This window comes from Manis javanica, chromosome 2 (assembly GCF_040802235.1).
Source record: "Manis javanica isolate MJ-LG chromosome 2, MJ_LKY, whole genome shotgun sequence".
NCBI classification, from domain to species: domain Eukaryota; kingdom Metazoa; phylum Chordata; class Mammalia; order Pholidota; family Manidae; genus Manis; species Manis javanica.
Genome location: NC_133157.1, coordinates 211585602 through 211597652, shown reverse-complemented (window position 1 = coordinate 211597652; position 12051 = coordinate 211585602). Strand labels below are relative to the sequence as shown.

General features: G+C 34.7%; 1 protein-coding gene across 1 annotated transcript in view; it reads right to left on the bottom strand.

Annotated features, from left to right (window-relative positions):
• Positions 1-12051, bottom strand: part of LOC140845723 (serine/threonine-protein kinase TAO1-like) — a 51834-nt gene that overhangs the window by 24640 nt on the left and 15143 nt on the right. Inside the window, exons 8-12 of the mRNA XM_073220565.1 lie at positions 11906-11999; positions 10289-10370; positions 7714-7875; positions 5657-5905; positions 1970-2206 (exon numbers count right to left, since the gene is read on the bottom strand). Of these exons, the coding sequence (XP_073076666.1) occupies positions 1970-2206; positions 5657-5905; positions 7714-7875; positions 10289-10370; positions 11906-11999 (824 nt within the window). The remainder of the gene's footprint in view (positions 1-1969; positions 2207-5656; positions 5906-7713; positions 7876-10288; positions 10371-11905; positions 12000-12051) is intronic.

Sequence of the window (12051 nt, the reverse complement as noted above, 5' to 3'; positions counted from 1 at the left end):
CAGTTTGTGGGAGGTAGATACTCTCAGCTTTTGCTTATCTGGAAACTGTTTGATCCCTCCTTCAATGTTAAAAGATAATCTTGCCAGGTAGAGTATTCTTGCTTCTGCTTCATTGCATTAAATATATCCTGCCACTCCTTTCTGGCCTGTAAGTTTTCTGCTAAGAAGTCTGATGATAGCCTGATGGGTTTTCCTCTGTATGTTATCTTTTCTCTCTCTCTAGCTTCTTTTAATATTTTGTCCTTATCCTTGATCTTTGCCATTTTAATTATTATATGTTTTGGTGTTGTCTTCCTTGGGTCCCGTGTGTTGGGAGATCTGTGCACCTCCATGGCCTGAGAGACTATCTCCTTCCCCAGATTGAGGAAGTTTTCAGCAATTACCTCCTCAAAGACACTTTCCCTTTTCCTCTCTCTTCTTCTTCTGATACCCCTATTATAGGAATATTGTTCCAGTTGGAATGGTCACACAGTTCTCTCAATATTCTTTCATTCCTAGAGATCTTTTTTTTGTGCCTCAGCTTCTTTGCATTCCTCTTCTTTAATTTTTTTTCATTTATCATTGCCTCCACCATATCTAATCTGCTTTTAAATATCCACATTGTATTCTGTAATGAATGGATCTCTGTTCTGCATTAGTTCCTGCATTCTTGAGTATTTTTCTGTACCTCCATGGATGTGTTTATGATTTTTTAAAAATCTCTTTTAGGAAGATTGATGAGTTCATTTTCACTCTTTTCTGGTGTTTTGGGGATTTTCGTTTGAACCAGGTTCTTTTGGCACTTCATATTTGTATATAGCACCCTCTAGGACCCTGAAGGCATCCTCCCTGGAGTTACTTAGCCCGTGGAGTGATGTCAGGGTCTCAGCAGAGTGACGCTGGTGACTGGGGGTTGGGAAGAGCTGTTTCCTGCTTCCCGGCTACTGTGCATCTCTCCACAGGCAGACTAGTCTGCCAAACACACAGGTGTAACCCTCTATGCCTTGCATTTGTAGCTGCTGTAAGCAGGACCTCCCTCTGGATGGACTAATGCCAGGGCAGGGGCAGCTGGTTTGTAAGCCAGTGCCAGGCTGCTGGAAGGTGCAGCAGGCTGCATATCATGGTGGAAGCCTTCGGAGCTGTGTAGCCAGCCAGGGGGATGGAGTGCTTGAAGTGCCTGAAAAGTTCCAACCTGCTGGGCAGAGTGCATCTGGACAATTTTGTCTACCTGTCCTTTCTCCTGAGCAGCAAGCCCTGTGCAATCCTTGTCCATTTAGTAGCCCTCTCACTGTTAGGAAGTCTCTCATACTGCCTCCCTTTCTTTTGTCCCAGAGCAGCTGGATGTGAATCCCTGTTTTCCACAACAGCCGGAATCTCAGTCTGTCCAACTATTCCTCCTGTCTTAGCTTTCCAACCCCACTAATCTTGAGCACCATCCAATATAGGTTCTTGCTCCCACAGCAGATCTCCAGGGCTGGGTGTTCAGCAGTCCTAGGACTCCATCCTGTCTCCACTCCATTTCTCTTCCTTCTGCCAGTGAGCTGGGGTGGGAGAAGTGCATGGGTCCCCCCATATCATGGCTTTGGTATGTTAGCCTTTTAGAGGTCTGTTCTTTTCTCCATGTGTAAGCAGTCTAGTGCTGCCTTCTTTCCTGTTGATCTTTTAGGGTTAGTTGTATTAACTATATTTTCGTATTATATTTTTTTTTGGGAGGAGGCCTCTGTCTCACCTCTCACATCATCATGTTTAATCTGATCTACCTGACTTAACCACTGTTACATGATAAATGTATCAAGTTATCAGGATGTAATTCCATATCTACTGGTTCCCAACTCAGCACTTGATATTTTACCTATTATATAAATATTTGTCCTCTTCCCCAATTGACTTGCTAGTTCTGGGGAACAGATACTCTAACATCAAAATGCCATCTTGGCTAATTTTGAAATAGTCACAAGGAATAAACACATTAGTAATACTGGTCAGCTACCTCTTTTTCCACTGCCACCTGATGTTTCTTGAGAAGCTTCTTCATTTTTGCAGCAAAGGTGTTACGCTGAGTTTCAAGGTCTTTCTCTAATCTGAGGTGATGCTCATCCATCTTAGCTTTTAACTTTTTTTCTAGATTCATGAGCTGTTTCTGATGTTGCTGAGTCATTCTCTTAGAGCCAGACATTTGTTCTCTGAGCTGACATTCTTGCTCATGTTCTGGTATTTCCCTTGTATCCTACAACAATGGAGAGGAAAGAATGAAGTAAAGCAAAACCTTTTTCTTTCAAAACCATCTTAGACCAGTCTACTATCAACTAAGTAGGTAATTCATGTAGGAGATCCCACTCAACAGCTTCTAATAAAATTTCATCTGAAAAAGCAGAGAAGCTAGCTGGTTCTAAAATTTAAGTGGGAATGGAAAGGACCTAGAATCGCCAAAGTTTTGAGGGGGTATGAAAAGTTGGTAGATGTAAACTTCAGTAATCAAAACAGTGTGGTATTGGTATAAGGACAGGCTGAATAGAGCAAAGGAACACAGTAAAATCTGGAAACAGACCCACATATATTCAGTCAATTGGTTTGCTACCAAAATGTCAAGTTAATTCAAAGAGGAAAGGAAAGTATTTTTAACAAATCCTGCTGTAACAACTGGTTCTCTGTATTCAAAATAAATAAATGCTTAATCATGCTATACACAGAAATTAATTAATTAATTTGAATAGAGTCACTTGACCTAAACCTAAAATCCAGAATCATGGAGCAGAGGAAAACACAGAATATTGTCATGACCTCGGGGTCAGCAAATATTTCTTGGGTACAACACAAAAAACACTGATTATAATGAAAAAAATGTACAAACTGGATTCTTGAATAGAGGCAGAATTCAGATAATGTAAGATTAATCATTTAAAGTGAACAATTCAGTAGTATTTAGTATATTCATGATATTCTGCAACCACTGCCCCATTGTAAAGAAAAAAATGTACAAACTAGATTCCTACAGACAAAATTCACATAATGTATGATTAATGATTTAAAGTAAACAATTCAGTAGTACTTAGTATATTCGTGATGTTCTGCAAGACTGTCCATATCTAGTTACTTCAGAAGAAAACCCTGTATGTTTTAAGCAGTTGCTCCCTAATCTCTCCTTCTGGTAACCACCAATCTATTTTCTGTCTATGGATTTACCTATTTTGGATGTTTCATATAACATGTGACCTGTTATGTCTGGCTTCTTTCACCTAGCATGTTTCCAAGGTTCTTCCATATTGTATAGGATGTAACAGTACTTCATTTCTTTTTGTAGCTGAATAATATTCCACTGTATGCACATACCCTCATTTGTCTATCTATTTATTTGTCGCTGGACCTCTGTGTGGTTTCCACCTTTTGGCTATAGTGAATACTGCTTTTATGAACATTTGTGCATATGCATTTGTTTAAGTACCTGCTTTCAATTGTTTTGGGTATATATCTAGGAGTAGAATTGCTGAGTCATAGGGAAACGCTATGTTTAACTTTTTGAGAAATCATCAACTGTTTACCACAGCAGCTGACATTTTACATTCTTACCAGCAATATACAGCAGGAGTTCCAATTTCTCCATGTTCTCCCTAGTTGTTATTTTCCATATTTGTTTTTGTTTTTCTCTTTTAATAGCTAGCCATCTAAGAAACAGCAGCAGACTCACAGAGTCCAAGAAGGGACTAGCAGTTACCAAAGGGAAAGTGGTGGGAAGGGTGGGTGGGAAGGGAGGGAGAAGAGGATTAAGGGGCATTATGATTAGTACACATAGTGTAGAGGGGGTGATGGGGAAGGCAGTAATAGCACCAAGAAGACAAGCAGTGATTCTAGAGCATCTTACTATGCTGATGGACAGTGACTTCAATGGGGTGTTAGGTGGGAACTCAATAGTATGGGTGAATGTAGTAACCAGTGTTGCTCATGTGAAACCTTCATAAGATTGTATATCAATGATACCTTACCAACAACAACAACAAAATAGCTGGCCATCCTAGTGGCTGTAAGGCGGTACTCATTGTAGTTTTGATTTGCGTTTCCCTAATGACTAATTATATTGAGTATTTTTTCATGTGCTGTTGGCCATTTGTATATATTCTCTGGATAAGTGTCTATTCAAGTCTTTAACACCTTTTTTAAAGTTGAGGTATAGTTTATATATTAATTTGAATAGTTTTTTGGTGGAGTCTTTAGGGCTTTTTTTATGTAGTATCAGGTCATCTCCAAACAATGACAATTTCACTTCTTCCTTACTAGTGTGGGTGCCTTTTATTTCTTTTTCTTGCCTGATAATGCAGCTAGGACTTCCAATACTCTGTTGAATAAAAGTGTTGTGAGTAGGCATCCTTGTCTTATTCCTGATTTTAGAGGAAAAGTTTTTAGCTTTTTCATGGCCTTTACTCATTTTTAGTGGGTTGTTTGAATTGGATTTTAAAACTAAAAATTTTAATTTATCACAAATGGAGAAAAAATATTTGCAGGACATATCTGAGATAAAATGTCTGTATGTTTCTTATGAAAGTCAAACATACATATGCCCTATGACTCAGCCATTTTATCCTATGTATTTGTCACAGAAATTAAAACATCATGTTCAAAGACATACACATGTTTGTAGTATCTTAGTATGCTGATGGACAGTGACTGTACTGGGGTATGTGGTGGGGACGTGGTTATAGGGGGAGTCTAGTAACCATAGTGTTGCTCGTGTAATTGTACATTAATGACACCAAAATGATAAAATAATAAATAAAAGTATTTATTTCATCTTCTACTTGCCCCTTAGCAACCTCTAATCTACTTTCTATGAATTTGCCTATTTTAGATATTTTGTATAAGTGGAATTCTAATAATATTTTTCCTTTTGTGTCTGGCTTATATCATGTAGCATTTTTTCAAGGTTCACTCACATTGTAGCATATATTAGAACACCGTTCGTTTTCACAGCTGAATAATATTCCATTGTGTGTGTGTGTGTGTCACTATGGTTTGTTTATCCATTCATGTGTTGATGAACACTTGGGTTGTTTCCATCTTTAAGCTGTTGTGCCTAGTAACTCTAGTAACTTTTGGTAATACTGAAAGCAGTGAAGTTAAAAAGGAAACATTCCTATCAATTGTGAAAAGGAGTTACCTGACCTTCCAATGTTTTCAAGAAAATTTACAATCTTACACGTGAAAGTGTAGCAAACATCCACATTTCCCAAACTGAGAAGTTGTAATTTTCTCCAATTACAACCAGTTTTATTTTTTAAATGTAAACATTATGGAAAACGCAAAAATCACTTTTCATTATCACCCACCTTAAACCTTTCTCCACATCCCAAAGGCAACCATTATCATTAATATCATGTTGTATACTTACTAGTTTTAAATACCTTCGTTTTCATCTAAGTAACTTCAAATAATACATTATATGGTATTTATTTATTTATTCTACGATTTTAAAAATACTCTTTTTGCATTCTCAAAACATGTTCCTAAATGCAGACATTAAACTGGGAATTAAAAAGCCTTTTGCCATTTTAAAATAAGTTGCCTAAATTATGTTCCAAACTTCTGATACATCAAAGGAAAAAAAACCCAAAACTCTTAAACTAACCAGACTAGGAACATTAGTTACCAAAGTTGAAATTTTTTTCACTGAAATCCAAATACTTACAGGTCTTGAACGGATGGCAGAATTATTAGACCTGATGGTTTCGATTCCCTCCATCACTTGTAGCTCATCCTTGTTATCCGAGGCATCCTGAAGAATGTTAACCCTACCACTTTGACTCCTGGTCCTGTTGGACATATGGGGTACAGACTGATGACTTCCAATATTGTGCACTGCTCCTGTCTGTTCAACACCGTGATCTTGGTCCTGAGGGAAAAGAGTATTAGACTCAAGTATCTTTATCTCCTGAATTTTTTATTATTAGCACCTAGCACACCGCTTGGCACACACAGTCTTCAGAATGTTAGTGGTCTATTTTGAGAAATTCCTTGTATTTGCCAAGACCAGAAAGTTTATCAGTTGTTAGTTGACAGATTAAAAATGTGACCAACGAGTAAATGCCAAAAAGCCAAACCAACTCTGTGAAAAAGTTAATCAGAGTTATTTCCAAAGTGTAGTCTTTTTCTAAAATTTTTGACATTACTTTGAAATCCATTTCTCCTACACATCTCATGGGGTATACACAGAGATGCTGCTCATTTCTCAATGATTCCAATGGTGAAAACAAACACCAACCTTTTTTTTAATCCTATAAACATCCCTTTTAGTTATTTTTTATTGAAGCCTTTTCTATTTCTTTTCTTCTCAGAATATAGTCTTTAGCCTAAACTTCTTCCACTAAGTAATTTAATATTAATTCCTATCTATTTTTATGTAAAATTAAAAATTGTATATATATTTAATCATAATTGGAAGACTGTTCTTCCAAAGAAACCCGACAAGCTTTGGTATCTGGGCACCAATATTATAGTCTTACCATACCAAACCTCTTTAAGATATGCAGAATAATAAATACAGACCCATGGTACATGGAGGATCTTTCCTTACATCCACAGCCTTAAAAAGTTGCTGTTATTCTAATGTTTAATGACATTAGAATTTTATTAATTTCACTTTACTAAAGCATTTCATATACCTAAAATAGCCCCAATTTTCTAGTGACTACTGTTAGAACTAAAAAACAATATCAAAAATACCAAAACTGTATGTAAGAAAGTATTCTATTTTATAGTTCATTAATTATGTAGTGTTATTAAAAAGAAAAGCAACTACTACTCCTGTTTTCAGAATGCAGGGATCTTTCTCAATAGAAAGCAATAAAAAAGAATCAAAGCTTTGGCATTGGGTCATGAGCAAAGAAGAAAACAGAAAATACTTAGACTAAAAAAGATAGCTCCACAAATCATAAGCTTTGTATTTTCCTTTGAGGAAGTTCTGTAACATTTCTACTGCAAATTTGGAAACATGGCAACTTGGAAACGACTTGGTCTCAAGAGTAATATATGAATCCGAACCCATCTGCTTCTACAGTAAGTTAGTTAACCACTCTGAGCATTACTTTCCTCACCTATAAAATGAGTATTTTAGAACCAGGTAGAGGAATGAATCCCTATACACAACTGAAAAGAATGAAGTGTTCTTAGTAACAGAATAAGAATGCTTGTTAATTTTTCCCCCCAGGATAAATTTAGCTAAGTCACATGTTTATTTTATTTATTTACTTACTCATTTTTAAAAAAGCAAGAAATTTCCAATTTAATAAGCATTTATCAAACATTACACAAAAGGCACTGGGGGAAAGGTTTATACAATAAACAAGATAAGGAGAATGGTTGGTAATTCTAATGACTTCTCTGTGAGCACCGTCAACTTCCAAAGCCTGTGATTTCAAATACTTCCAAAAGCGTGTCCCATGCCATCAATCAGGCAAAAATGTGTTCAGTAGACCAGAATTTTGAGAGGGACTAGATTAAATTAAAGTTGAACAGGTTTCTCTAATAAAAGACTTCACAGAGCTTTACTATGCTAATGTACACTACCAAGAGGCTGGTTTAAAGAACGCAAAATCTTTTTCTCCACCTGGGACCTTAGAGAATCACTGTGAAGACACAATCCGGAAACCACTGATAGAAAAGATTCCTGGCAAGAAAAGTTCCATAAGGAAAGAAGCCAATAAGGAGACCCCAATACTTGAGCCGTTTCTAAGTTATTACCTTTTCTTCCTGTGCTTCTGCTGCTGGCCCTTGATGTGCCTCCTGGGAAAGGACCTCCTTCGTCTTTCGATTGCGCAGATTGTCCAGCACTCTTTTTTTCTCTTCCTTTGCCCTTTGAAGGAGATCTGTTACCACTGCTGTAGGGCGCTCCCGAAGAAGAAACGGGTGCTGGTTAAGAGTAGAAGGCAAAAGTCAGGTTGAGACCTATATCTTTTTTCATTCAGAACAAATGAATCCCTTCTTGGACCCTAGAGTTACTATCCTAAATAATTATAGATAATGCATGTAATCTGTAATTATCTAATTCTGCTATGCTTTTTACTTCTTACATTTATAAAATTTAATTTACATGTATACACTCTGTGCCTACATAACATCCCCTGTACTTTTTATGAAAACTTTGAACATGACACCTTTGTTGGCCAAATGAAAAGGCATAGTTGAAATAATCAGAGTCTAAGTAAACATTAAGAATTAGTCCAACTAGAGCCCTAGGTAATCGCTTACAAATTCTTAGAACTGGTTTCGTAGAGGAGACACTATCAGTTCTGAATTACATTAGATTTCAACAGGAATGTATTTACTGATGGTGAATTACATAACATACTACTTGGGTATAATAGGTTCTTTATGTTGCTTAAATGAAACTTCATAAAACACTAGCAGTTGATTAAAAGATGTTATGTATTAGTGATTTTTTACCATTAATATTTAATAAAGCTTAACATTATCCAATACAGAAAAGTAGAAAGAACAATTCTACACTAAGATTATCATTGTTACATTTGGTATTTTTTGGATATTTATTTCTTCTCAGAAATTTTCCATGTATAGATTTTGTTTTGTAGTTAGCACACAGACTGCAGAAAGATGACTTGTGCACTGGAGTTCATGAGATGATCTTGAATTCTTTTCAGACTTTTACCTCCTTTATTAGCTCAAATTTATTTCTTCTCTGAAGAGTTGTAACTATATATTATTCTTTTTATTGCTGTAAGTATTATGTTATTTCAACTCATAATGCCTACAGACTATTTCATCAAATGTTCATGCCAAAATTACATAACCATTATTCTAATTCTGGATAATCATTTTCAATTTTTCATTCTGAGATAAATACCTTCATACAGAAAGTCACTTTTTTTCATTTTATTTTTTTCCTTATGACAGACTGCAACAGAAATGTGATTGGGCCAAAGGGAAGGATGCACTTGACAGATTCTTCCTATCACTTCCCATAATGTCAATATACAAAATGGACCAGGTACATGAATACATATGCAGGTTTGGGACCACCCAAGGTCAAGTATCCATTCCTGGTGGGTTGGGTTATTATCAAAAGAGCTTCTTTAGCCTTCATTAGGCAAATGTAAGAAGCCAGTCACATTCTTCCTTTTCCTGAGCCTTAGCTTGGTATGTACCACAATTTATAATATTCAGTCTTTTTTATCCAAAAATAATATATCTTGTAATTCTAAGTCATTTAATAATTTTCTACAAATGGATCCTGCTTGTTTTTCACTTACATAATTCATAGCTATACTGAACCTTTTGTTGCTATTGTGAATACCTAGTTTTTGGGCTTTCATTTGAGACTGTTAAGTGTGCTTAGGGCCTAGAATTCCCTAAGTATTACTGAAACTTTATACTGCTCTTCTACATACTGTAGTTGCAAATAACCCTACTGAATATGTACATGATCCTTTCAATATCCTTCCATATTGAACTGCGTGTTGGTGAGAATAAACTGAAATTTGAAATTCTAAAACATCCATGCTGAAAGTCTAATTTTCTAGTGAAAAATCCACAAAATTCCTTAGGGTCACAAAAAGATAGTCAACTGCTACTCACTAATGCCTTATCTAGATGTTTTAAGAACTATATTAAATTGAACAATACTATTAATGCTATTAATAAGATGTCAACCTCTAAATGAAAACATTTTTGAGAACAGAAAGCATATACTAATAATTTATTTAAATTAGATAACCAACCTATTGAAAAATGAATAGAATTCACATTACTTTTAAAATATTTTCATTGCTAAGTTAGAAAAACATATTTCTCAAAAGGAAATCAAAATGTGATATCCATTCTTAACAGTTCTTTTGAAATCTCTTTTCTCCCAAGGTATTTATGTAAATGTATTACACATCATTTCTCTTCCTTTCATATTACTTTATATAGGACAAATCGATATATAAAGTATGGTAGATACAAAAATTAAATCCAAAGTTAAACTGTGCTTTGCCACCTCTGAAATGACATTGTTCCACATGAGTTAAAATTTGTAGTTGTAACTCATGAAGATATTCTTGCACATATAAAAATTAAGTCATTTAGTACTACTATATTGAATATTTAACTATATATTCTATTCAGACATGGTAAAAGCAGTTAATTTTGAAAAACAAATGAAAAACTTAGCAACTAAGAAAATTTCCAAGAAAGAATGGTATTATGATATTAGTATTTTAGCAAAACCCAGTAGAGAATACTGAACACTGATTCGGAATCAAAGAAGGATAAAACACATTCTTTAAAATAATTTCTTAGGTGTACATAACAGAGTATAACTGACCTTTAAAAGTTCTTTAGATGTAGGGCGATCTTCAGGGTTTTTCTGGACGCAAGACTCTACAAAGTTGCGAAAAGAACTGGACCTATTGTAAAGGAAAGTATTAAGTGAACATATTGCTATTTCCTTTAAAAACACATCCACAAATCAAGGCATGTCCCTATGGGTGGGAGGGAGAATAGAAATAATAAAAAGAAAGCAGACACAATACACTATATATTTCATCATGTAAGTCTATAAAAAGTTATGCAAAGCAACTAATGAATCTTTAGTATTTTCGAAAGATAGATTTGCACACATTATTTTAAAATCCTGCTCTCACATACATAAGTATCACAACTCATTCTATGTTGCGGTAAATTATGGAAGTGAATCATTTTCCTTTTTGCATTCAAATCTAAGATAATATTCTTCTCAGTATTTTTTTTCTTTTCTCTAGCCATGTCTCTTTCTTATTTGACCGTTGGATCATCTTCCATATAGCATGTTTCAGAACATCACGCTATTTGTTTTGGAAATAACAATTTTTATACCTAAGTATTTAGTGTCCTTGAGCAAATGGACAGAAGTTCCAGAAAACAGCAAATTTTTTTTAAAAAGTAGAATTCTGTAACATACTATTATATAGTTTACTGATAGAGTTCAGTAAGGCAGTAAGTAAAAAATATTCCATCAATGTTTGTCATCAATATTCAAATAAGATTTAATTCTTTTATACAAGAATTCTTTTTTGAATCCCCAAAGTATCAACCAGTGTAGACAGCCTGTGTTTCATGTATTTATTATTCAGATGCAACATAATAAACTCTGAGCCAAGATTTCTTCAAAACATCTCTACAGAAGCAGCAAAGACCTGTGAACTTGCCTTAATAATGTAATGATAAAAAATAAATTATTGCTAATTTATGCATCTTGTGAATTTTAAAGTATTTGTTAAGTACGGTAGGTAGTCCCCTAGAATTTTTCAAATGCTAGATACACCTGAAGACTTTCCCATTAAAATTTTCTATCACTGATAAAAATCCTTCTTTCCTAAAATGGTCCATCTGTTCTCAATAAACTTCTTTACATGAATAACAGTATTATCAAAGAAGCACTAGGAGATGCAACATCAAAGCACATTCGGAATAATAAAAAGCAATTAAAATCATCCAAAAATTATGAATTATCTGGTAATTCTGATAAATTATCAAATCATTTTTACGTATGTTTTATATCATATCAATGATAAACCATTCCCCAATTAAATATCTGTACAGGTTGTGGCAATCTATATACTGCAGTTTTAAAATATGAACGTTTAAATCAGGCCATTTATTATAAAATCAGGGTTGTATGTGTTGCTAAGGTACAAAAAATATATTACTTTTTATACAAAAGCCATACTTTTTGCTCCCATGTGGCATCATCTATCTTTTATTTCTGAACTGAGTTACATACATGCTATGAAAAGTAGAGATAATAAAGGATAAACATGATGTAAGAATAAAATAAAGCTATTTTAATATTTCTTCAGGTTATATACACTTCACCTAATTGAAATGAAATCCTTTTGATAACATTATGAAAAAGTATTTAAATTTTACCATGTTGAACAATATATCTCTCAGCCATACTCACCATTCATTAGACTGCAGTGTAGGGGGGTCATTTCTGGTTATGAGATATAAGGCATGCTTTGCATTCAGAGCAAATAAAGGAGGCTCCCTTTCCGCTATAAAAGAAAGAAAACTTCCTGTTAAATATGTGCCTGTTATACAGGAGCA